General features: G+C 42.8%; 3 protein-coding genes across 8 annotated transcripts in view; 2 read left to right on the top strand and 1 right to left on the bottom strand.

Moving 5' to 3' along the window:
• Positions 1-3,765, top strand: part of LOC126980399 (carboxypeptidase B-like) — a 43,541-nt gene extending 39,776 nt beyond the window's left edge. For all 4 annotated transcript variants that reach the window (XM_050830297.1, XM_050830299.1, XM_050830300.1 and 1 more), the window contains exons 5-7: positions 53-250; positions 1,249-1,417; positions 1,672-3,765. In XM_050830297.1, coding sequence (XP_050686254.1) covers positions 53-250; positions 1,249-1,417; positions 1,672-2,308 — 1,004 coding nt within the window. In that variant the 3' untranslated portion in view covers positions 2,309-3,765. The remainder of the gene's footprint in view (positions 1-52; positions 251-1,248; positions 1,418-1,671) is intronic.
• Positions 3,766-5,126: 1,361 nt separating this feature from the next.
• The window catches only part of LOC126980397 (TBC1 domain family member 2B-like), a 62,987-nt gene continuing 42,753 nt past the window's right edge, over positions 5,127-25,360 (top strand). The window contains exons 1-15 of the mRNA XM_050830290.1: positions 5,127-5,754; positions 7,222-7,366; positions 7,631-7,835; positions 8,228-8,418; positions 8,663-8,790; positions 9,089-9,290; positions 9,591-9,898; positions 10,158-10,316; positions 10,472-10,601; positions 11,261-11,383; positions 11,602-11,733; positions 12,298-12,429; positions 12,782-12,919; positions 13,460-13,636; positions 15,257-15,391. Of these exons, the coding sequence (XP_050686247.1) occupies positions 5,318-5,754; positions 7,222-7,366; positions 7,631-7,835; positions 8,228-8,418; positions 8,663-8,790; positions 9,089-9,290; positions 9,591-9,898; positions 10,158-10,316; positions 10,472-10,601; positions 11,261-11,383; positions 11,602-11,733; positions 12,298-12,429; positions 12,782-12,919; positions 13,460-13,636; positions 15,257-15,391 (2,742 nt within the window). The 5' untranslated portion in view covers positions 5,127-5,317. The remainder of the gene's footprint in view (positions 5,755-7,221; positions 7,367-7,630; positions 7,836-8,227; positions 8,419-8,662; positions 8,791-9,088; positions 9,291-9,590; positions 9,899-10,157; positions 10,317-10,471; positions 10,602-11,260; positions 11,384-11,601; positions 11,734-12,297; positions 12,430-12,781; positions 12,920-13,459; positions 13,637-15,256; positions 15,392-25,360) is intronic.
• The window catches only part of LOC126980400 (zinc finger CCHC domain-containing protein 10-like), a 47,518-nt gene continuing 39,235 nt past the window's right edge, over positions 17,078-25,360 (bottom strand). Inside the window, exons 4-5 of one of the 3 annotated variants that reach the window (XM_050830302.1) lie at positions 21,683-21,937; positions 17,078-20,198 (exon numbers count right to left, since the gene is read on the bottom strand). In XM_050830302.1, the coding sequence (XP_050686259.1) occupies positions 19,884-20,198; positions 21,683-21,937 (570 nt within the window). In that variant the 3' untranslated portion in view covers positions 17,078-19,883. Of the gene's footprint in view, positions 20,199-21,682; positions 21,941-25,360 lie in introns of all 3 variants that reach the window. The other 2 variants (XM_050830301.1, XM_050830303.1) reach the window with 2 other exon arrangements.

The raw sequence follows: 25,360 nt of genomic DNA, 5'->3' as shown, positions 1-25,360 counted from the left end.
CTCTCCCCCTAATACCCCCCCCCCTAACTCCACCCCTTCCATCCATCCTCAGTGAGTAGGCAGATGGACTGGACAAGCTACCACGACTTCAACGACATCGAGGCCTTCATAGCAACCCTGAACCAAACCAGCGCGGGATTCTTACGGCAGGAGATAGCGGCCTACACTGAGGAAGGACGCCCCGTGATAGCGGTGAGAGTAACAGATCCAACAGCCACAGGAAACAAGAAGAGGATCTGGATTGAAGGAGGTGAGTCTGAGGATGAGGGTGATGATGATTATGAGGTGGAGGAAGAGGAAGAGGAGGTGATGGTTAGGTAGAGGAGGAAGAGGATAAAAATGAGAAAGAAGAGAAGGAGGTGAGGATCGAAGATGAGAAGAAAGGAAGAGGAGGAGGAATAAAGGAGGAGAGAGGAGGAGGTTATAAGAAGATAGAGAGGAAGAGGATTAAAATGAGGAAGTGGTAGTTAGGGAAGAAGAGGAGAAGGGGAGGGATAAAGATGAGGCGAAAGAAAGAGGAGGAGGAGGAGGAGGTAGAAGAGGAGGAGAAGGAGGAAGAAAAATTAGGAAGAGGAAAGGTAGTTTAAAATGATGAGAAGGAAAATAAAGGGGGTGATGAAGAGAGGAGAGAGAGAGAGAGAGAGAGAGAGAGAGAGAGAGAGAGAGAGAGAGAGAGAGAGAGAGAGAGAGAGAGAGAGAGAGAGAGAGAGAAGTACAGACACGTCATTAGCATAAGTGGAAACATGAGAAGAGACTGGACATAGAGAGTAAATAAGAAGGAAGAGGAGGAGAAGGAAGCAAGAGGAATGAGTCAAGAGGAGAAAATGACAAAACAAAAATATTGACGCTTAAAGATAATAATGTCGAAATGCGGATTTTCTTTGTTCTCTTTACTTTGTCTTGATAAGATAAGAAAGACAATGGTACTCCGGCCGGCCCCTTGTCCTCTTAAGTCTCCACTCTCTCTCTCTCTCTCTCTCTCTCATTTTTTCTGTCCTCATTATTTTTTTTATTTTTCATATTTTTTACGTCACTTCCGGTACACCTTTTTTTTTTTAATTCTCTATCTCTATCTCTCTCTATTTATCTATCTCTATCTATTTATCTATTTGTCTACCTATCTATCTCTCGCCTCTTCTTCTGCTCCATCATTATCTGAATAGCAAGTTATGAGCCTTTTTTTCGTTTTTGGTTCGTTTCCTACACGGTAAAATCATCCTCACCCCACCTCTTCATCGCCTTCCACAGGTATACACGCCAGGGAGTGGATCTCACCCGCCGTCACCACCTTTATAATGTACCAGCTCGCCACCAACCCCAACTGGCAGCCGCTCCTCAAACTCACTGAGTGGTACCTCGTCCCCGTGGCCAACCCCGACGGCTACCAGTTCTCCTTCAGCGGCGACACGAGGTCCAGGTGAGAGAGAGAGAGAGAGAGAGAGAGAGAGAGAGAGAGAGAGAGAGAGAGAGAGAGAGAGAGAGAGAGATGGTAATATCAGGAGGAAAAGGAAATATGATATGAGAATAGTAATGTTGTCGAGGAATAGGAGGAAGTACATTTCATTCATTCATTTTTCAACGGCCTTCCTCACACACACACACACACACACACACACACACACACACACACACACACACGTCCACTCATTCCTTTATCTCTTCTCCCTTCAGGTTATGGCGCAAGAACAGACGCTCCAACGACGGTCGCTGCAAGGGAGTCGATCTAAATCGTAACTGGGACCTGAAGTGGGGCGTCGGGGCGTCCGGGAACCCCTGCAGCGAGACCTACAAGGGGCCGAGTGCCTTCAGCGAGCGTGAGACACTAGGGCTGCAGAGCTTGATGCGGCAAATCGGTGACATCGACCTCTTCATCACCTTCCACAGCTTCGGCCAGACCGTCTTGTACCCCTGGGGCTGGACTGTCAAGCCGCCAGCGAACGTCAGGATGCTCAAGAGAGTCGCTAAGAAGTTCGGAGACACGGTGAAGCAAATGTCCAAAGGCGAAACGAATTATCAAATCGGTGGGTCGGGTCCCCTCTACGGCCTTGCCTCGGGTGCCACGGATGACTGGGCTTACGGGGAGCTCGCTGTCCCGTTTTCTTACACCATCGAACTTCCGGACCAAGGCGACCACGGGTTCTTGCTGCCGGAGAGCCGAATCAGCGACACGGTGAGGGAGGCGGCGGCCGGTGTGTACTGCATGGCCAGCTACATCTCTAACTACGGAGAGTGTGCCGCCCGCCGTGCTAGGAACCCGGACTTGGGGTTTCAAAGACAGTCCCCAAGGTTCCGGGACTTCAGGGGGTGAACAATTGCCACGGCACCACGTCCAGCTTAGTGTCGCCTTGCCAGTCAGCGGCGGCCTCTAGTGGATGGTCGTCGCGGCTGCCTGTCGGTTCTCTGCTATCTACCCTCTGTAGTTACTTAATCTTTCGGCCACTCTAAGCACTCGTCAGCTCAGGCCACGTATGTACACAAACGTAGATCTGCGTAGTGTGTGCATGGCAGCCTGCGTGCGTGTGTGTATGTATTTAGTCCGTCTACTTCCTGGTTCCTGGGTTCTGTAACGCCGTCTAGGGAAGTAGAGTGAGCAGTCGCCTCTCTGTATTTCAAGACGCAATTCCTCCGCCCCAGAGGTAGCATCGACGCCCCTTGAGTGTGTTCAATTATCACTTTCTTTGATATGGAAGTTACATCGTCCCTCCACCACCGCCACCTCCAGGGGAATCATTCACAGCAGTTCCAAGTTAAGCCTACAACCACTGGTGCCGATAGTACAATAATTATATAATGACAATAAGAATAGCCACCATCACCACAATCTTCCTTCTCAACAGATTTCATTCCTTATACGAGAAGACACCGATCCTTATAGTACAACAACAGCAGCAATAGCAACAACAACAACAACAACACAGCCACACCCCCATTACGTCCACTACATAACAGCTGCTACTACTACTACTACTATTACACGATTTCTTACACCAACATCCTGGCATTAAAATCAAACTAAGTTGAATGCTAAACTTTGTCCGTGGAATGGAAGCAAAAGTACAATATCATTTTTTGGTGGTGAATTTTGTTGTCATCGTCCGCCTTCATAGTTTTTTTTTTTTTTAGTAGTAGTAATGAGACCAATTGTGACAGCTTTTATTTATTTATTTTCAGTGTCACCCTTAAATCAGTCACGTTTGATATTTATCATTAATTATTTCGTTACAGTTATTTCATATGACAGACTGTTTGCTTTTGTTTGTTTTTATTCTCGTTGTTTTCTTCGTCGTGTTGTAGTTTGCTTTATTTATTGTATTATTTTATTTTTTTCGTTAATAAATCAAAAGCTCTCCTACTTACATCCCCATTTCATTATTTTCTTTGATCAGTGTTGTGCAAAGACAACTAACTGCCAGTCATTCCATCCCATGGGTGCAGGGAAGTCTTCGGGGCTTTAGCAGAAGGCTGTATATGGCTGGATTTTCTATCCGATTTCTGTTTCCCATCTTCCATTAATTTTCTTCTCTAAGTTCTTTTTTTTCCTTATCTTTCTTTTCTTTCTTTCCATCTTCTCTCTTTTTTCTCCTTTTTCTTCTTCTTCTTCTTCTTCTTCTTCTTCTTCTTCTCGCAGCGGTTCATGAAGTAGCATAGCAGATGGCGAGCAAGGGGATCATATGGCAACTATTACTACTGCATCATCCTGCTATGGACTTGGTTATTCGCCTTCTACCTCAAGTAACTGTCCTCATGAATAAAGAGCATTGATTTGCCAACTTTTTTATTATCATCATTTTAACACATCCTACAAGCTTGTGGTCTATTATATCAATGCTCTTAATTTCAAGTAGATTTCATTCATTATTAAAGGTAAAGTTGGGAGATATAGGAGAGTATAACACACTCCTCATAGTACTAGTAGTTGTAGTAGAAGTATAGTAGTGGCAGTAGTAGTAGTAGTAGTAGTAGTAGTAGTAGTAGTAGCTAATTTGTTACACAGACTTGTGGATTCCGGGTCCAACAGACTGAAGGAAGTTATCAAGAGGAAGGATTAACACAACTAGATACTATAGTGGGTGGTAAGTGTTAACTTGGTCTTTACGTATAAAACCTACTTCGAGGAAAGAAAGCACTTTTTTTTAGGTGACTAAACAATCGCTTCAGCCCAATGTTTTGTCTGCCACTGTAGGGACATGCATGGTGACTTGGTCGTGGAGATGACCGTTTCCACCGTGAAATGGCTATTTTGTGATTCTGAGACAAGTTCAATCTGGTGCCTCCATAGTTTTTTTGTGGTGAAAAAAACTATCTCCACGTGATAGAGCGTCATGTTTTGCACGGGTTTTACACGGAAAGGAACAGTCAGTATCACGAAAGTAGAGCACGTACACAAGTCTCCTATATTTTTACCAGAGTAGTTGTAGCAAAGCACTTAACTGCTGATGTTGATATAGATAACTGGAGAAACACGTAACTAGTACATACTTTTTAATGAACTTCCTTGCACAGCACACCTTACAACGAAAGTTTAAGGCTCTCAACTCTTGTTCTCTTGAGAAACGTCGCCTCCGAGGAAAACTGATCGTAAGTTTGAAAATACTTAGCTAATGACTATACGAATGTGGACAAATCTAAATTGTTTACAATCGATGACACTTTGCGAACGAGAAATAATGGCACAAAACTTAAATTTAAACAAGTAAATTCAGGCTGCACCAAACTTTCCTTCACCAACGTTGCAGTGCGAGAATGGAATAAGCTCCCACCTTCAGTGGTCCAATGCAACACTTATATATGGATACTTATGGTTACTTATTCTTATGGATTTTTTTTTTTTGGAAGGTGTGGCCGGGGAGGGGGGTCAGTAGTCTTATTTGAAGTCGAAGGCACTACTGGCAGTGTCCATTAATTGTCTAGTCTTTTTTCAAATTGTAGTACATTAATGGAGTCACTAACTTGGGAAGGAAGACTGTTCCACCTATTATGAATCTAAGTGTAAAAAATGCCTTCAAACACGATTGAATCCTTTGAAAACAAGCTCGATCGACCGACACTTCCTTCAACTTAATATTTACTGAAGTAGAAATGCGAAGTTTTGGAGCCATCTGATTGATATAAGATCACTTAGGTGTAAGGCCAGACCACCTAGCTGGGCCATAGGGGTCTGTGTGGTCTGAATTTCTATGTAAATCTATGTAAACCAGAAGGTCAGGGGTCTTCACGGCGTCTATAGCGCGCGGTGTTTGGGTCGCGGCGTCTATTGCAGGTGTTGTTTACGTGTGAGGAAGGGAAGGGCGGCGCCGCGACCCTGCCCGCCCCTGCCATGTTCTTCCCGCCGCCAGCCTCCCCCCCCGCGGCGGCAGGGGAGGCGGGGGAGGAGAAATACACGGTGGAGCTGAGGAGACGAGGTGACGGGGAGCACAGCAGGGAGCCCCGTGCCCGCCCCAGGACGTGGTCACGGGCCCCGGACAGCCTGGAGAAGATTGAGGAGAGTGAGGCTGAGTCCGGCGCCAGGAATCCTCGCACGGGGTACAGTCTGTCGGGTTACCTGTACATCATTACCAACAAGATGCACCTGCCCGCCTTGAAGGGCCTCGGGACGGCGCCGAAGAAGAGATGGTTCGTGTACTCGGACAGCGTGTGTAAACTGTATTACTACAAACAGAAGGATGAGTCAGAGCCCCTCGGCATGATTGATATATCGCTTGCCACTTTCTACTTCGACCCCGAGAACAAGAATGAAGGACAGTTCAGTATTAGGTGAGTTCCCATGCCTGGTTACGCCTCTGTGGTCTAGTGGTCTGCGTGCCTGGCTTCTGCTCCGCGGGCCTGGGTTCGAATCCCGGCCCGGGCAGTTGGCGTGCAGCTCACCCAGCTGTTCATCCTCCCTCTCGGGCTGGTCGATAAATGGGTACCTGGGGAAACTGGGAATGTAAACTGTGGTAACCTGGATGTCACACTGGCCCTGTGTCCTGGGGTAATGGGCTCCCTCCCACCACTGTGAGCTCTTGAATGCAGCGTTTCATGATGTTTTTGTGTTAGAACCAGATGGTGACCTCCCACACATTGCAAGCGTTGAAGGGGAAGGAATCCTGGACTGTACCATCACTACTACAGATGTCATAAATGTCATTCGAGAACTGAAAGAGTCATCTGCACCTGGACCAGATGGAGTGCACCCTAATTTCTCAAAGAATGCAAGGCAAACATTGTCTGCCCTTTAAAAATAATATTTGAAGCTTTACTTAGATCAGGAGAACTACCAGAAGAGTGGAAGAAAGCACGCATAACACCAATATGCAAGAAGGGGGATAAAAGAAATGCCCCAAACTACCGTCCAGTCAGCTTGACCTCTGTTCCATGCAAACTGATGGAGAAAATCCTTAGAAAATGCCTCCAGCAATACCTTGAGGGGAACAACTTATTGAACAAGCACCAACATGGATTTAGAGCCACCAGGTCTTGCCTTACACAACTCTTGGAATATCTCAGTGAACTGGAAACAGCTTTAGATGCAGGGGAGAATGCTGATGTGATTTACCTGGACTGCAGGAAAGCATTTGACATGGTACCCCACAAGAGACTAATTCACAAAGTAGAGGCCATGGGGATCAGAGGTAGACTATTGTCATGGGTAAAGGCATTCCTCACAAACAGACAACAAAGAGTAATAAAAATGAACACTCGACGTGGTTGCCAGTTCTGAGTAGGGTCCCTCAGGGTAGTGTCCTGGGACCATTACTCTTTCTTGTGTACGTCAATGACATCTTGGAAGGGATACATTCCAGTGGAAAACTGTTTGCTGATGATGCAAAGATATACAGGAGGCTGAGAGATCAGAGGTAACTGTGGTAACCTGGATGTCACACTGGCCCTGTGTCCCAGGGTAATGGGCTCCCTCCCACCACAGGCTCAGGGGCCAATGTTATGGAGATGAGCACCGAGGCCATGCACTGCTACAGCGTATGCCCCCAAATTTACCTTTACCTTTCTTAAATGGTGATTTATCCAAGCAATGAACTTATTTATTATATGTAGAATAACTACATATCTTGGGCATGAAACCTGTTTTATTCCTCTAAACTTTATTTTTTTTTGTATATTATTGATGAGCATGGAATTATTAATTAAAATGGAACCAATATTTGATAATTTCAGATGAAATTGAGAGCAATGTTATTATTATCAGTGTCATAGTAATGGATTTTATGGGGGCATCTCTACCAGATGGGGCAACAAGGAGATAGTGCTGGAGGCATTGTCAGCCCAGGGCCGCACGGATTGGCTGGAGCAGCTTCAGACTGCGAGGAGGGAGTTCAGTCATCGGCGCACAGCTACCAAGACTCCTGCAAGCAAGACTACATCAACCAAGGTATGTAATGTGATGTCCTTTCTTCCTTGATTCTGTTACATATCTGATTTTCCTTTTATTTACTTAATTTTCTTTATGAAGATACCATAATATAATTGTGTTGGTTAAGTTTTGATTTATGCAGCATGTATAAAATAAGTGCTCCTTTTGTGTAATTGATAACTATTGTGCTTTTCTTATTCTGGGAGCTTGTCATACAAGTATAAGACACCTAAGATATATGGACATATGCTGCAAACATCTCAGCTCATCTTTTTTGTACAGCGTCCTGAGACAGGGCTGATTCAGGAGGACAACAAGGCCTCCATAGCTGACATTCCAGACCCCCACCATGACCTCCAATTGCCTGTTATGCGCTCAGCAGACTCTGACCTTCCGTCCAGACCCCACTCCACCCCTCTCTCGCTCGCCATTTCCAACCTCCTGCCACACACGCCAAAAATATTTAAAGGCAGCCCTAGTAGTGAGTGTGAGTATTGGGAGGAGGAGAGTGTATGTGATGTTTAAAGTGGCCATGATGAGAGGGTTCTTAAATTGCTATGTGACTGCTGCATTAGCTTGTATCTTTTGATGATAGTCTCTTTAAATATCTGGATTTGTCCATAGTCATTTACTCCTAAATATAAATGATGCATCTTTCAAAGTAGCTGCTCAGTCACTTTAGAAAATTAGAGATATATATCAAATAGTTGTCATATCAACACCCTTATTTATCATTTGTGGAATCTTGGATGACTTCTTGATATCCTCTTCAGGTTTTCATATATATACCTACTTATCAGTTTTCATGTCACTATCCAGTAATGGTTGATTGTATTTTCTGCCCAGCTTTTCAGTTTTTACTAAGTACTTCCTTCACAGCCCTGCGGTCACCCACAAGCCCCCTTGGCTCACGCAACAGCATAACCAGCTCCCCCACGGAGGATTTGAGCTTTGGAAACCTGAGCCGAAGACTCAGGAGTTCCCTGAGGGGTCGTAAGTCTCATGAGGGAAAAGAAGTTACTGAAGTCACTAATGTTCACAAACCAGCCACTTGCAAGAAGTGTGAAGAGGTGAGTGCTCCTTTCCTGCTTCCTTGACTTTTTGGCAGTGTTTTCTCTTTGTGAAGTGGCTCTCATTCATGTTAAATTAATCCTTTTGATCATTATATTATTTCCCCATCATTGATGAATTCTAGAGGTATCTTTACCCAGAAGATATAAGATCTCTCAAAAGTAAAATAACGTGTTGATTTTTATCTACTTTGAAGTCACTGATCGTGTTGCTAATGGTCACAATGATGTTGACTTCCTTCAGTTACAAGCGGACCTGATAATGATGCAGGAGGAGCACACTGCCACCCAGGACGAGTATCAGGCATCCAGAGAGGTGATAAGTGTTCTGCAGAAGGAGCTGGAATCACTACAGCAAGAGAAAGCCACGCTGTAAGTGCTATACTACCACTTTTAACTCCTAAAAGTGATTCCATTTCATGATTCTTTTATTATGGTTTCATCTATGTAATGCTCTGTCATTTATTTTTATTTTATGATCATACAGTTAAGAACAATGATTCTACATCCTTCCTGTTTGATTGTATTCATGTGTCACTATAAATAATGTGTCCTTTTCTATTTGATTCTATAACTTACTGTACTGGATTTTTGTGGAGGAAATTTAAAGCTGTAATTGTGTCTTTTTTTTTTGCTATTATTAAAATGTTCTCCCCATTTTCCCTCTCAGAATCAGCCTTGACCGCAGTGACCTCACAGACCATCATGTAATTGAGATCCTGCGAGGGAAGGACCGTCGCATTGTCCAGCTGGAACATGAGACTCAGGAGTCAGCCAAAGAGATCGCTCATCTGGAGGAGGAGCTCTCAAGGGCTCGGCAGCACCATGAACACCTCAGTGAGAAGATATCGATGCTCTACTGCCTGGTGGAGGTGTGGAATTTGTATATATTTGTCTTGTATTTATGAATTCAATGGAAAAAATGTTGATATATAATTTTCTTGAAGGTTCTTTTAGAATTATTTATGTTTAGTGGTATTTTCCTCTAAGTATAAAACATTTCTTCAGTTTTTAGCCTATTATTCTGTTTTCATAGAACCAGATGTAAATAAATACTCTAATTATTAAAATATTGACACTCATGAAAATCTCAAGTAATAGAGTTAGCTAATTGATACTGGTGCTGATTATTACGATGGAAAAGTGAATTCATCCCAAGAACAACTTTTCAGGCCAAGGACAAGGCAATCGTCAGCCTCACCCACGAAATTGACGTAATCAAGCCACCCACTCCCAACAACTTCACTTCCATGCCCAACTCCTGCTTCTACTCCTACCCAAGCTCTCCAGCCTCACCCTCCTTCCCCCACGACATCCCAGAGTTTGTCACCCGTGGCACACAGACCTCAGACATGGAGGACGATGTGTTGAAGGATTCGGTGGAGGCATACAAGGCCCAGAATCTCTTCCTCAACAAAGAGATCCTTGAACTGAACCTTCTTCGGAAACATGCAGCCGACAGGGAGGACAAACTGATTACGTGAGTGTTCTTTTTCATTCCTCTGTTCCTGTATCTTTTTCTTGCTCTGTGTTGCTTTACTAACTCAAAAACATATGTACAGGAAAATGTAAAGAGCACACAGAAACACGCTTATCATCTGCCAAAGCTTCATGTTGTAATTAATTTTCTTGATGTTCGCAACTGTTACGCATAATGTACCTCTATTTATTTATCGTTCTTCTTCTTCTTCTTCTTTTTCTTTATTTTCGCTTATCGTATTCTCCTCACCCTCCTCCAGAGAGTCGAGTGAATGGGAGGCCAAGTTTTACCAGATCCAGAGCAAGTACCTCCTCCTCCTCAACGAGCTGCACTCCCCCCAGGCCGGCCAGCACGACCGCTCCATCGTGTCCCAGCTCCTCCAGGACGTGGTGGGAGCTCGTGATCCTCCTGCGCTCAAGTAAGGGAGCTGCCATAGGGTTTTTGTTGCCTGTCTTACTGTGTTTGTCTCTGCCTGTCTGTCCATGTTTACCTGTCATACTCTCACCCTTATTTTACCTACTCACCTCTCCCTCCCTCTGTTAATCCCTCACACACTTCCTCCCTCCCCTACAGAGTACTCCAGAGCAAGGGTCGTGAGTATGACGAGTACGGCTTCTGCATCACAGCACCTGAAGACGGAACACTGGAGGCCAAGGCTGCGTACCTCCAGAAGCAGTCACAGGCTCTGGCATACCAGGCACAGGTACCAACACCATACTCACACAGAGACACATACATGCACACACACTCACATGCATACTCGTGGCACTCTTAAACATCACATAGCACTTACTCAGTTTCTCACCATAAAATCTGTAAGTTGGGTATTATTTAGGCATGTAAATTTCTTTTTTATGCATTGTTTTCTTCATCTTGAAATTCTCCTTTCTCTGTGACTCGTTATTTTGTATTCACTGGAGTGACTTCCATAACAAATGCTTGCTTGTCATGATTTTTTTGTATACTAAATGCTTGAAAGTAAATAATCAAATTATATATGTTGTATCCAGTTGAAAATAAACGTGTAGTTTCAGTAAAAGAATCCATAATTGTCAGGAATGTTGTGATCTTACTTCTTGTCCATCCTTTCTATTTTTGCTTATGGCTAGACTTATACTATAATTTTATCATTGATGTGCTATGCTGCTAAATCCCTCCACCATTCCCTTTTTTTGTAGCTGCTAATTAACTTTTCTGAGCATTCAATAGTTAGTTGTTTTATACAACATCACTCAGTCTGGTCCTCTACACCACCAATTGCACCACAACCCCACAGCCCCTCAGCCCTCAGCCATATCGTGCAGGGAGGCAGGATGGTTAGGTCGGTACAGGATGGGTGTCTGACATGTATTACCCCCACAGCAAGGCGCTTCATCCTGGGAGAGTAAATGGGAGAGTTTTCTGGCAGGGACGAGTGCCAAGGAGCTGCACACCTGCCCGGAGCTCAAGTACCTCATCAGGGGAAGCATCCCATACCAGTACAAGGTCAGGATGGCTTGTGGATGCTAACATATTCGAAAAATTATTTGTTTGTTGGTTTTCAGTCTTTACTTTTTTGTTTCTTCTTTCATTGTGGTTATGTAAATTATATTCATCGCTCCCTTTCATTATATTTACTTTTCTTTGTATGCTTTCAACCCATACCTGCAAACTCTCAATAAACCATCAATTCTTCTTCTTTTACTAATGACGTCCTCCATCAGGGTAAGGTGTGGCGGCTGCTGATTGAAGCGGAGGTGCACCCCCTGAAGGCTGCGCTGCCGTCCAACTACTACCAAGACCTGCTAGCGCGCCACACCTCCTCCTCCTCCACCCTGGACCCGGCGACCAAACAGGTGAGGCAGTGACACAGGGAGCCAAGGAGAAAGATGGCCTTGTTTCCTTCCTCTTTTGTTATCTATGATCTGTCTCTTGTTCCCTTAAATATGGAAAGATGCTACAGGACCTTTTCTACTGCAATGTTTGTTCTTAAGTTTACACTAGAGTTAAATTATCCACCATAGTCTCACTTCAATCACACTCCACTTCACCATTACACTCCAAAGTCCTTAAAAATGGAAAGATAATGGTACAGGACAACCTTTTCCATTGAGATGTTTATTTTTGAACCTACACTAAAGTTAAATTTGTCTGCCATTGTCTCACTGCAACCACACTCCACCTCATCATTTTTTTAACAGTAAAGGAATCAACTCAAGGGCAGAAATAAATAGACACAAAAAATGCCTGCTGTGTGCTGCTCCTGTAATAGAATGCTGAGATGAGTGGCCAAAAAAGGGGTTATTGCACTCCTGAGCCACACTTCTGCAGCCACATTCTTCTCCAGTGAACAAAAACTCAACAGTCACACCTCACAACCACTTCTCCCACTAACCACACCTCCAACTCCTCTTCACCAGATTGAGCTTGACCTCCTGAGAACGCTGCCCAACAACCGCCACTACGAAACTTTCTTCTCGGATGGAATAGCCAAGTTGAGGCGAGTCCTTTTGGCCTTCTCCCGGCACAACCCACAAGTCGGATACTGTCAGGTGCGTGGAGAGGAGATAGGGTGGTATGCTGGGGTGAAGAGAAGGATGTATGGCCAGTGTGGATGTGGAGGGGAGGGATAACAGAATAGGTAGATGAGGGTAGAGAAATGAGGGTGATGTGAATTGAGTGAACAGATGGAATTAGAAAAGGAGAGATAAGTAAGAATCAAGATTGTGACTGAATCTAAATTTTTTGCTGTTTTTGTTTAGTTTTGTTTTCCCTGCAGTGACTTGGAGATTAGTGAACAGGAGTCAGCAATTAGTAGGGAAAAAGAGATATGTAAGATTGAAAATGCACACAGAATCTCTCTTTTTTTCGATTACTTAAAGCACATTTGTATAATATTTTCAGGGTCTCAATCGCCTCGCTGCCATTGCGCTTCTCTTTCTGAACGAGGAGGATGCGTTCTGGTGCCTCATCTACATCGTGGAGTACCTGATGCCGCCAGACTACTACAACAAGCACCTGCTGGGCTCTCAGGTGGACCAGGTGAGGAGGCTGCAGCTCATCACAATACCTTTTATCTCACGCCTCTACTAGTTACCTCTATTTTATTTACTTGTTTACTTTTATTTGTGAAAGTTACTCCTGTCGTTCCTAGTTTGCCCATTAAGCTAGTAGGTATGAAATTGATACATGTTTAACTTTGGGATACATTCTTGAAGATATTACTTGAGGTTCTTACATATTTTTCATTCACTGTTCATTAGCAATTCTATCTTGTGTAGACCCATATTCACCACTCTCCTCTTTTCCATGTCATTGTCTTATGTATTAACTGCACTTTTAGGTACCGTGATGTAATATTCTTGCTTTTCTAATTGTATGAACACAGAATCTAATACCCACCCTCCTTTTTATTGGGCAATGACACACTGGTGAATGTAGTGTTATTCTATCCATGGCATAACATTTTTTGCCGTTAACTGCACAGTCTGATAATTATAACAAAACCCTTTATTATCCTCTTGATTTTAGTTTTGTCATTTTTCATTGGCGCACCATTTAATGCCCTCCTTGCCTCCTTAGCGTGTCCTGAAAGACTTGGTCGCAGAGAAACTACCACGGCTCAGCAACCACCTGGCTCGCCACGGTCTCGACATCTCCCTCTTCACCTTCAACTGGTTCTTGTGTGTGTACATCGACATCATCCCGCCCATCACCTACCTCACCATCTGGGACTCCTTCCTGTACGAGGGCTCCAAGGTAAAGGATGGTCTTGTAATACTCAGTCAGTCAGTCGTCCACATTCTTCAATCGGTCAGTCATCCAGTCAGTTACATGTCTTTTCATCAGTCAGTCAGTTGGTAAAGCCACAAATTTGGCCCATCGCTGCTACATGGTAAAGCCACAAATTTGGCCCATCACTGCTACATATTTCAGTCTATCAGTCAACCAAGCATATCTACCACTCAGCCAGTCAATTATATATACTCAAATCAGTCAAACAGACAGTCAGTCATCTTCATACTTCATTTCATCAGTCAAACAAGCACATCTACCCCTCAGCCAGTCTGTTATATATATTCAAATCAGTCAGTCATCTCCATACATCATTTCATCAGTCAAGCAATCTCATCTTCCACTCACCTAGTCAGTTATATGTACTCAAATCAGTCAAACAGTCAGTCAGTCATCTCCATACATCATTTCATCAGTCAAGCAAACTCATCTTCCACTCAGCCAATCAGTTATATATATTGAATGCAGTCAGTCAGTCAGTCATTTCCATCTTTAAGTCCATCACCCAACCAAGCACATCTTCACACAACCAGTCACACTCAGACCCGTACTCACAAAGCGCCCAAATACACCTGTTTGATAAGACTTATACAAATTGTCAGGACTTTGGTGGGGTGGTTATATGAGTGAAATGGTAGTATTCTCAGGCCTCTGCAGTGCACCATCGACAGGAAACACATCCACACCCATGAAAAGTTGACCAATTCTCTCTGCAGCATTGTGAGATAGAAAAGGGAAACAAATCTGTGAAAACTTGGCTGATTCTCCCGTGGTATTGTGAGAAAGTAAAGGGATACGCACCAGGCTTTTATTATATCTAGTGGGCTTTTTTGTTGTTTCTAGCAGGCATTTTTGTAACTCTAAAGGGCTTTTTTGTTCCAGTTTTTGTTTTTTGCCCTTGAGTTGCCTCCCTTGCTGTAAAAATGAAAACGTGTCTTAACCCGGTAGCAGTGGGGATCATGTTTCTTAATGGTCCCTCCAAGCGAGAAAAATGAGAAAAAATCACCCCTCACAAACCATTTCATAATATATCAAAGCATTTGTGATCAGATTATGTATCATCTATTTTTTGGGGTTTATATCATGGCACAAATTTGGCCCATCGCTGCTACACGGTAAAGCCACAAATTTGGCCCGTCACTGCTACATGGTAAAGCCACAAATTTGGCCCATCGCTGCTACACGGTAAAGCCACAAATTTGGCCCATCGCTGCTACACGGTAAAGTCACAAATTTGGCCCATCGCTGCTACACGGTAAAGCCACAAATTTGGCCCATCGCTGCTACACGGTAAAGTAACAAATTTGGCCCATCGCTGCTACACGGTAAAGTCACAAATTTGGCCCATCACTGCTACACGGTAAAGTCACAAATTTGGCACGTCAATGCTACATGGTAAAGCCACAAATTTGGCCCATCGCTGCTACTGGGTTAATCCTCTTTGTGACAGTGTGAAACAAAAAATGTAAACACACACATGAAAATTTGACTAATCCTCTCTGTGACCTTGTAAAATGTGTTGTTAGATCCAGAGGTATTTTATTATGCAAGGCTCAGTCACCTATATCTTTCTCCCACGTTCAGGTCCTCTTCCGCTATGCCTTGGCCATCTTCAAGCTGTGCGAGGAGGGGATCCTTGAGCGCTGCGACTACATGGAGATCTTCACCTACCTCCGCTCGGTGCCTGACCCCATCACGGACATACCCAGACTGCAGGAGGTGAGTGTAGCTTAAGTCAGGTCAGGTCAGGTTAGGTTAGGTTAGGCTTGGTTTGGTTTACTTTGGTTAGACATGGCTGAAGTTAGGTTAGGTTGGGTCAGTTTAATTGGTTTGGGTTTGGTTGTATTAGGCTGTGGTTTGGTTTGACTTGTTTAGGTTTGGTTAAGGTAGATTGGGTTGGGCTGGGCTAAGTTTGGTTCGGTTAGGTTAGGCTTGGTTTGGTTTACTTCGGTTAGACTTGGTTAAAGTTAGGTTAGGTTGGGTTGGGTTGATTGGTTTGGGTTTGATTGTATTGGGCTGTGGTTTGGTTTGAGTTATTTAGGTTTGGTTAAGCTAGGCTGGGTTGGGCTGGGCTAAAGGGGCTATTACGCTGGGCAAATTTTCTGTGAATCTTTAGTCAAACCACGATTTCCGCTGGCGTGGTTCTCTTATTTGCGCTGTTTTCTGACGTGTCCGTGATCTTCCAAAGCTATGGTAGATTTCACTGAAGGATGACGGTATTACTTACCATCTTCATCAGCAGTAATAACAACAAACAATCGAGAACCACGCTAACAGAAATCATGGTTTGACTGAAGATCCACAGGAAATTTGCCCAGTGTAATACCCCCTTAAGTTTGGGTCGGTTAGGTTTGGCTTGGTTTAGTAGACATCATTGTTATTTGCAGAGTTGGTTGGGTTAGGTTTGTCCTTAGCTACCAATTTCGTCATTCATGGAGTGTAGAATATAAGTAGATGATGTACGAGACCTGACCAATGGTTGATTTCAGTTGGATAGGTTGGTATGGTATTATTAAAAGTGTATTATTATATGTACTTACTTATGATGCATGTTTTCTCCTTGTTGTTCCATTCCATATTTTACATTCTGGACTTCGGTGAGTAAATTATGTGTTGGGGAGTGAAGAGGAGGAGGAGGAGGAGGAGGAGGACACATTGCTTTAAAACATGGATGATTGGTATGGGTTTATATTTAAGGATTGGAATTGTTTATAATCTTTGGTGTTTTATCTTTTCCCCACATATTTTTTTGTCTACTTTTCTTGTTTTCCTCTTTTCTTTTGTTTTCCTTTCCTTCTCTTCCTCCTTTTCTTAACTTTGCTATTTTTATTTCCTTCTCTTCTTCCATTTCTTTTCTTTTTTCCTGTTTTCCTTTCCTTCTCTTTCTCCTTTTCTGAACTTGCTATTTTTATTTCCTTCTCTTCTTCCAGTTCTTTTCTTTTTTCCTGTTTTCCTTTCCTTCTCTTCCTCCTTTTCTGAACTTGCTATTTTTATTTCCTTCTCTTCTTCCATTTCTTTTCTTTTTTTCTGTTCTCCTGTTTTATTTTGTTTTCCTTTCCTTCTCTTCCTCCTTTTCTTAACTTGCTATTTTTTATTTCCTTTTCTTCCTCCAGTTCTTTCCTTTTTTTTCCTGTTTGCTTCTTTTCACTTCACCTTGTTTCCCATCATCAAGTTTTGGGTTATGTTTGTTATCATTTATGTATTTCCTTCTTACACAGTTTTTGTCTACTTGTTTTCTTCCTCTATTATCTCGTTTTCCTTTTCTTCTCTTCATTCTTTTCTTTCCTTTGGTTTCTGTTTTCTCCATTTCTTTCCTTTGCTTCCTGTTTCCTTTTCTTTCCTTTCCTTCCTGTTTTCCTTGGTTCTTTTCACTCCACCCTGTTCAGGAGCAAATGAGGCAGCCGGTGTATTGAAAGACTTTATTGCTCCAAAACTTTTTGACGTGTGAGAGCTGAAAGTGAATTGAACCCAGGACGCAGAGTGCTGGGGGGGAGGGGAGGCAGGGAGGCAGGCCATTACTGAACACTCAATGCAGCGGAAAGTAATACAAGAATACCCTTCACTTCCACCCTCTCTGAGCCCTTGGTCCACAACACAGAGGTACATAGAAACACATAGATCATCATACAGTCTCCATGGTCTAAATGAGGATGTCCCTTAATTATATCTCACTATTGATGACACAGTTTTTTAGTGAGTACCTGCAAGAGGAATGTAATTGAAAAGTTTAATGAGATTTGAAGCAAGCTAAAGAGTCTTGAATCTATGTAAGGATGTTGATAGGTTCTGGTGTCTTGGCTGCTTACTACTGGACATTTTGCTATCAGGCTTTTCACTTCTGGTTAGGTTAGGTTAGGTTAGCTTAGGTTTAGCAGCGAACGGTCCTCCCAATCGGTAATTCTGTGTATATTTATTGTCTTTGCGTGTGATACGGGGCCACAGAGAAGGGGTAGTGATCTGAGGGAGCCACAAGAAACAGGCAGGAGGCTGTCTCATCTATCAAAACAACAGCTGGAGCAGGGGATAGTCTAGCATCGCGTGAGTAGCGGAGAAGGGGAGCTGTGTCTCGACTCAAACACTAGCACTGGTCAAGCGGAGGGTGAACAATAATAATATACAGTATACACCCACACATCAAGTGGATAGCCATCCATCCTGACAGCTCCTGCTAAGCTAATATTCTGGGTAATTTGAATCCCACACAAGCTAGTCGGATCTCCCAGTACAGACCCAAGGCAATCAGAGGCTAAGGGTGGAAGCTGACTGCCTCGTTATGGCCTTGAGTTGTGGAATATTTATACATCACATCTCCATCTATCTTCCACTTCTTTCATTTTGACAACTGAGTGGTATTTGGTGTATGCTAATGACTTAACCAGGATCATTATAATACCATGATGTGTTGCTTGGGTCTTTTCATATTTCACTCTATCTTTCTGTTATGCAAATTACACTTATTTATGCATCATCACTTTGGTTTGATATTTCTTCCTCTGGCACTAAGATGAATTTTGATTTTTGAGTCCGGATGATAGTGTTTTGATCTCTCGTTTCCGTTTGTCTGTCTGTCACCTTGATGGGTCTTGCTTTGCGTCCTCACAACCGCAACGCTGCCAGAATGCTTAGGACCTCTACATTGGTGCTACCCTAAGGATTACCTCCGAGAGAAACAGAACGCGGGAACTAACTGTGAATGGTCTTGCTATGGTTGGCACCTACGCTTCTCTTGGTCTCTCTCTACTTTGTGTATAGTATATGTATGTTATCTTGTGAAAGCATACAAGGTTGGCAAGGATAATGGAGTAGTACAGTATATGATTAAGTACATAGTTATTTGCCATTACATCACATAGTATTATTATTATTTGGGAATGTCATGTACTCAGGGTTATGTATACGAGAATAGTATAAATATTGTTACACAGAAGTGCCTAGTCTGTCGAGTGCGAATACAAAACTGCTTTACGATTTCTTCCGTTGATTGGAAAAGAGGCGTCCAGCAATTGGCCTCAGCTCGTGATTGTATTGCTGCATAGTTGACCGTTCAAAGGAATCATTGAGGCGAAGCGCTTGGTGAATCTCATATTTTTAGCGTCCTGTATATATAATTTTTTTTGTGTGTGTATGAAGAATAGCTTCCAAAAAATGCCTATATGATAACACAGGTGAAGATGTGTTACTAGGATGTTTTCTAGTGTGTTTGCTAGTATAGTATGCAAGAAGTTTGTGTGTTTGTTAGTGGTAGTAGTGTGTGTGTGTGTGTGTGTGTGTGTGTGTGTGTGTGTGTGTGTGAAAATATATACAGTAAAAGGCCATTAATTAATTTGAATTCCACAAGTCGGAAACTCCAACAGTCAAAATTTAGGCAAACTTATATTATAGCCCTCCAGAAAGTCTTCAGTGAATTTTCAAGATGATGAATTATAATCTAGTGAAGCAGCTGTTTTAAGTCTGGAGTGCGGGAAATGAAAATGGAAAAACTTGCGGAATATCAGACTTTTACTGCGGACTATAGCTGTGGATAGGAGCTACTATGCATACTGTTCACTAATCCAGTCATATGTATACAAGCAAATGTATACCACTACTAGTTTAGCAAGGAAGTTACATAGAGACGACCATTTTTGTGAATGAACATTGATGATAAGATAGAAAAAGCTTGTCCACTTTATACTCCTCCCTGCCACTGACAAACTGAATGAATATATGAGATAGGAAACACCACCCAAGCATGTCACTCTAGCTGGTGCCCCTAAAACATGACGAAGTATTAAAGATTTTGGGAAAGTTGATGTTGTTTCGGAATGATATAAGTTGGTCTTGGTCAGGGAATGTTTGCGTCTTGTTCTTTTATGTATGTTTTCTCACTCTTTCAGTTTTGTTTTGAGGTGAATCTGCATGTCTGTGTGCCTAAGTCAAGCAAGCTACGCCTTTAGTTAATACTGTTTACCGGCAAGGTTAATAATACTGGGCTGGTTCATGTTCTCTTCCTGTCTGAAATACTGTTCTATATCCAGAAGTTTTGTATACCAGATGAACATTAAGTGTGTGTGTATGTGTCTGTATGTCTGTGTGTGTGTGTGTGTGTTTTGGCAGTCACAATAGTTTAAATACACGAGAAACTCTGGAAATAAATAGTACAACATCCAACCACGGCAATCACCACACTACCATCATCACCACCACCAGAACAGACCCTCAGACCGGGGACTTAGAGCTGTCTGGCTGCCATGGCGCGGTGCAGAGCCTTATTCCTCTTCTCCCTCCTCTCCCTCTTCTCCTTCACCTTATCCTTGGACTTCTCCTTGCGCAGGTTCTTCTTCCAGCCGTGTTTCTTGGGGCTGAACTTCTTTGGGGACTTGTGGCCCTTCCCCTTGTTGGTCTGGGCAAGAGGGGAGTCCTGGGCAGCGGTAGGGAGGGGCCGATGCTGGGGCTTGTTGTTGTTGTTATTGTTGTTTACCTTGTGGACCTTTGGGGGTCGTGGGGTGACGTGGATCAATCGCTCGGACTCCATTGGGATGCCATCCTGGGGTGAAATGGGGATGGGTGAGTGGAGGGCATGGGTGGGGGAGAGGGTGAAGGAGGGAGGGCTTGAGTAAGAGGGAGGACATGTTTTTTTTCTGAGTCTTGGGTTGGTGATGGGTGGCTTGGTTGTTGACTGGCTAATTGTATGGTTGTTATAGGGGAGGGGGGAAGCTTATTAGCCAGTTGGACAGAACATAGTTACATTCCATTCTTAGACAAACTGGAAAGGATTAGTTAGTAGAGATAAACAGTCACATAACAATTCCATGGCTATCATAATTCAACATGAGTGAAAAATTCTCTTCTCAGATAATTCACTCTACTCCTTTCCTAGATAAGTTTAAGTTGAAAGAAGATACAGAAGAAAGAAGTAGACTCAGAGGTGGATCCAGGGGTCCTTCATGGGGGGCAGGGGGAACCAGCCAGAGTGTAATTAGGATAACTTTTTAGGTGAAAGACATTTAGAAATCAAAACATTCCTGATATTTCATGATATGACCTCTCTTTCGGCCACCTCTTTGGATTCTTTTTAGGAGCAGCGAGTAGCGGGCTTTTTTTTTTTATTATTGTTTCCTTTTTTGTGTGCCCTTGAGCTGTCTCCTTTGTTGTAAAAAAAAAAAATGCTGGACTGTTATATAGCCTGTAGTAGGTAACTGAGACATACTTCAGCCTCCTCCCTTCTGTTGGTTTTGAGGGACAGAACAGTTTCAGTGACTTGGTTAATGCAGGAAAGCAAAGAAGAGTCACCTAAGATTGCCAGAAAAGATGAAATATGTTGACCTCTGAGCCTTCCCCCTCCCCCCCCTTCCCCAAATGGATTCACCTCTGAGTAGGATTCTTCTTCTATGACCAAATGAGGAACCAAATCACATTCTTCACCACCGTTCAGAGTTATATGCTTAAGAAAAATAAGTCACATTGAAATGGCTACAAAAAGTCTACGTTAATTTAAGAATGATAGAGTTAGATAGGATGAAAAAGTGATCTAGAGTGATATGCTGAAAGGTAAAAATAAAGTTAGTAGTAGTAGTAGTAGTAGTTGTAGTAGTAGTAGTAGTTGTAGCAGAAGTAGTAGTAGTAGTTGTAGTAGTAGTAGTAGTTGTAGCAGTAGTAGTAGTAGTAGGAGTAGTAGCAGTAGTAATGGCAGTAGTTGTAGCAGAAGTAGTAGTAGTAGTAGTAGTAGTAGTAGTAGTAGTTAATGTTGAAAAGTCTACGGAATAAAAAAAAAAAATCATAGCAACTGTGCAAAGAGGAAGCGAACATAAAAATAAATAATAAAAAAAGATAACTAGCAAAAAGCGAACGAAAAAAAAATAACTCCAAAATAAAAAAAAGAAACGAACGAGCAAGAAAAAAAAAAGGCAATCGACAAAAAAAACAACGAATATTGACAATCACTTCACAGTCCATTCTCTCTCTCTCTCTCTCTCTCTCTCTCTCTCTCTCTCTCTCTCTCTCTCTCTCTCTCTCGAACAGTCAGCTTACCCCCTTATTCTTCGTGTTGTTGTTGTTCTTGTTGTCACTATTATTTGGGGAACCGGGAGAGGAGGAGGTGGGGGAGGAGGAGGAGGAGGAGGAGTCGGAGGGGGCGGGAGAGGAAGACACAGAGGAGGAGGAAGAGGAGGAGGAGGAGGAGGAGACTTGCGGGGTACGGTTAGTGAGTAGGTGGGTATTTTCACCGCTTGGCACTCGGTTTGTCAGTAGGTGATGTTTTCCTGCTGATGTTGCCTCCCCTACCCACTGCTGACGGAGGGAGGGAGTGGAGGAAAGCAGGGAGGGAGTGGAGGAAGGAAATGGAGGGAGGGGGAGAGAATCGGTGGTGAGATAACTTTGCATCTATTGTTTATGTATTTTTTTTCTTTTTTTTTCTTTCATTATCTCCAAAGTTTGTGTGTGTGTGTGTGTGTGTGTGTGTGTGTGTGTGTGTGTGTGTGTGTGTGTGTGTGTGTGTGTGTGTAAAATGATGAGAAAGGAACGTGGAATGAAAAAAAATGTATAAAAAAATCATAAATGTTCCGTGTGTGTGTGTGTGTGTGTGTGTGTGTGTGTGTGTGTGTGTGTGTGTGTGTGTGTGTGTGTGTGTGTGTGTGTGTGTGTGTGTGTGTGTGTGTGTGTGTGTGTGTGTGTGTGTGTGTGTGTGTGTGTGTGTGCAGGAATAATCATGACGAAAAAAGTAAAATAAAAAAATCCACAACATTTTACGTTTGTTGCGAAAAAAAAATATATGAAAAAAAAATGTGGGCCAAACTAGACGAAATCAAATTAAAACAAAAAGAACAATAAAACACACTTCCTTTGCTGTTTGTCACGTAAAAAAAAGACGAAAAAAAAAGTGCGTCAAACTAGTCGAAACAAAATAAATAAAGTAATACAAGAACACACGAAACAACACACGAGTCAAAACAAAACGAACACACAGAACAAACACACATACATACATCGACTACAAACGTAGGTAACACGAAGAACAACTACAAATACAATAGAATACTTTTAAAGACATATTTATATAGAGGCCCTCTCTTGTTGGACTCTATGGGTCGTATTTTAAAACATTTCGTCGCCCAAGAACACAAATTTGACAAGGCTTTCGTAGGAGTTTTGGGCATTTCCAGGAGTAGTTTGACCCTTCCTCTGTACCATGAACCTAAAGAAACATATTTGACAAGGCTTTCGTAGGAGTTATGGGCATTTCCAGGAGTAGTTTTATGACCCTGGTGGTAGTTTGACCCTTCCTCTGTACCCTGAACCTAAAGAAACACTCATTAGAAAACGAGTAACCCCCTCCTTGACCTTTAGAAATGTCTAGGTCAGTATTATAAGACATTTTCGCTTTTCACATCAGCTATTTCTAAAGGTCAAAGAGGGGGGTCAATCAGATTCTAATGCGTGTTTCTTTAGGTTCACGGTACAGAAAAAGGATCAAACTACCACCAGGGCCATAAAACTAATCCTGGAAATGACCCAAACTCCTACGGAAGTCTTGTCAAATATGTGAACTTGGGCGACGAAGTGTTTAGTAATACGGCTAATAGAAGGTCATATTCTTAAACATTTCCGCGCCCAAACACATATGGGAGTCGTGGGCATTTCCAGAGCTAGTTTTATGACCCTGGTGGTAGTTTGACCCTCCCTCTGTACCGTGAACATAAAACACACGCATTAGAACCCGACTGATCTCCTTTTCGGCCTTTGAGAGTACTTGATGTGAGCGGCGGACACGTCTGACAATACCCACCTCTGTCTGTAGTAACGAACTTATTGGTCTTGTGGTTCGAAGTCCTTCAGGCATAGCACTGACCATTGGGGAACAAGTACGTACAGTGATGCCCTCTACATGGCAATTTTCAAAGTGTCCTGGTCGTTTCTGCCGTGGGCCATTTAGGCAGAGAGAGAGAGAGAGAGAGAGAGAGAGAGAGAGAGAGAGAGAGAGAGATTTATGGTGGGGTGGCTGTGGACGGACTGACGGATATGGTGACACTGACGGGAGATATAGGTAACATGTTTCAGCATATCCGCTGTAGCATCTCGCTTTTATGGAACGATTTTCCTTTACTGATCCGCTGTAGCATCTCGCTTTTATGGAAGGATATTCCTTTATTGACTCACATACTCTTATTTACTTATTGGGAAACATTTATTAATAAAGCATCTCATTGAAATCTGAAAAAAAAGATGAAAGTGTTACACCGCCTCCGAGACTGGTGTAACTCCAAACTGCTAAACTATAAGCTACTAATTTGATATCCAACATCGGCAATACCTTCGTCATGAATCGCTGCTTCGCCATAATAATGCACAATCAGCTACTTGCCATAATCATGAGGTGAGAGCTTGAGACACACCATAAGAATATCACACAGAAGATGCTAAAACTAAAAACTGACTTATATCGAAAAGAACAGCTCTGAGGGCGTGGTTGTCCTGCGTGGGCCAAGGCAACAAAGTTTTGAATATTCACACCAGATTTCGTACCACTCAGTCCCACACGTTTTACAATAAATGCAATGTCCGGACCATCCCGCTGCCCAAATCATCACCCCTCTCCCTACTCTTATTCCTGTGAGTAATCCTTCTTTTGTTACGTTATGTAAGTATATAGAATTGCAAAGGTATATATTATTTCGTCCGAGGTCATCTCCAAGCTGGACAATTCCTACCTGTCTTATGGTATGGATCCTGATTTTCTCACCGGTCCTTTCGCCCCCTCGGCCGAAGTATCTCACGGCCCAAACGTTACAGGGCCGAATTGTTTAACGGCTTAAATAACATGCGGCTTAAAGTTCTCACGACCGAACAGAATCACGGGCAAACATGACAACGGCCGAAAAAAATACTGCCGAATAGTCCCGAACTCTTTTCGAAGTCCCCCACCCCCTCAATAATATAAAGAAGAAAAGAATGAAAGAAAGACGCAGTGTGCAGCCGGGCGTTCGGAGTCTGTATTCAGTGCATAAATTACGATACAAATCTAATCCCAGTTTTAGGCACAATAGACGCATGCAACAACTCTGGGCCCCTTTGTCTTTAGGAACCCCAAATTATCATTATTTTAGAAGTTGATAAATCTATTGTCATGAGGTATTTCAAGGCTATCTAATTACTCCCTGGGAATACAGGAGGCGGTGCATAATGAGGGCTTCCGCAAGACTAGAAATGACACGGTAGAGATCCTTACAAACAGTGCGAAGGTCGTTAAGAAGGTGTGGGAGCATGCTTGAAAGTCATCGCTGCACAGATCCTAAGTAAACAGTGTGATTTTTAGTAATCCAGCACTGTAGAATCCCTTATAAAACAGTGCACATATCTATAATAAACCCCAGCACTGTAGAGGTTATTATTAAACAGTGAACATATCTATAATAAACCCCAGCACTGTAGAATCCCTTATAAAACAGTGCACATATCTATAATAAACCCCAGCACTGTAGAGGTTATTATTAAACAGTGAACATATCTATAATAAACCCCAGCACTGTAGAATCCCTTATAAAACAGTGCACATATCTATAATAAACCCCAGCACTGTAGAATAACTTATAAAACAGTGCACATATCTATAATAAACCCCAGCACTGTAGAATCCCTTATAAAACAGTGCACATATCTATAATAAACCCCAGCACTGTAGAGGTTATTATTAAACAGTGAACATATCTATAA

This window comes from Eriocheir sinensis, chromosome 44 (genome assembly GCF_024679095.1).
Source record: "Eriocheir sinensis breed Jianghai 21 chromosome 44, ASM2467909v1, whole genome shotgun sequence".
Taxonomy (NCBI): Eukaryota; Metazoa; Arthropoda; class Malacostraca; order Decapoda; family Varunidae; genus Eriocheir; species Eriocheir sinensis.
Note: the sequence above shows the minus strand (reverse complement) of the source record. Positions and strands in the feature narration are given on the sequence as shown.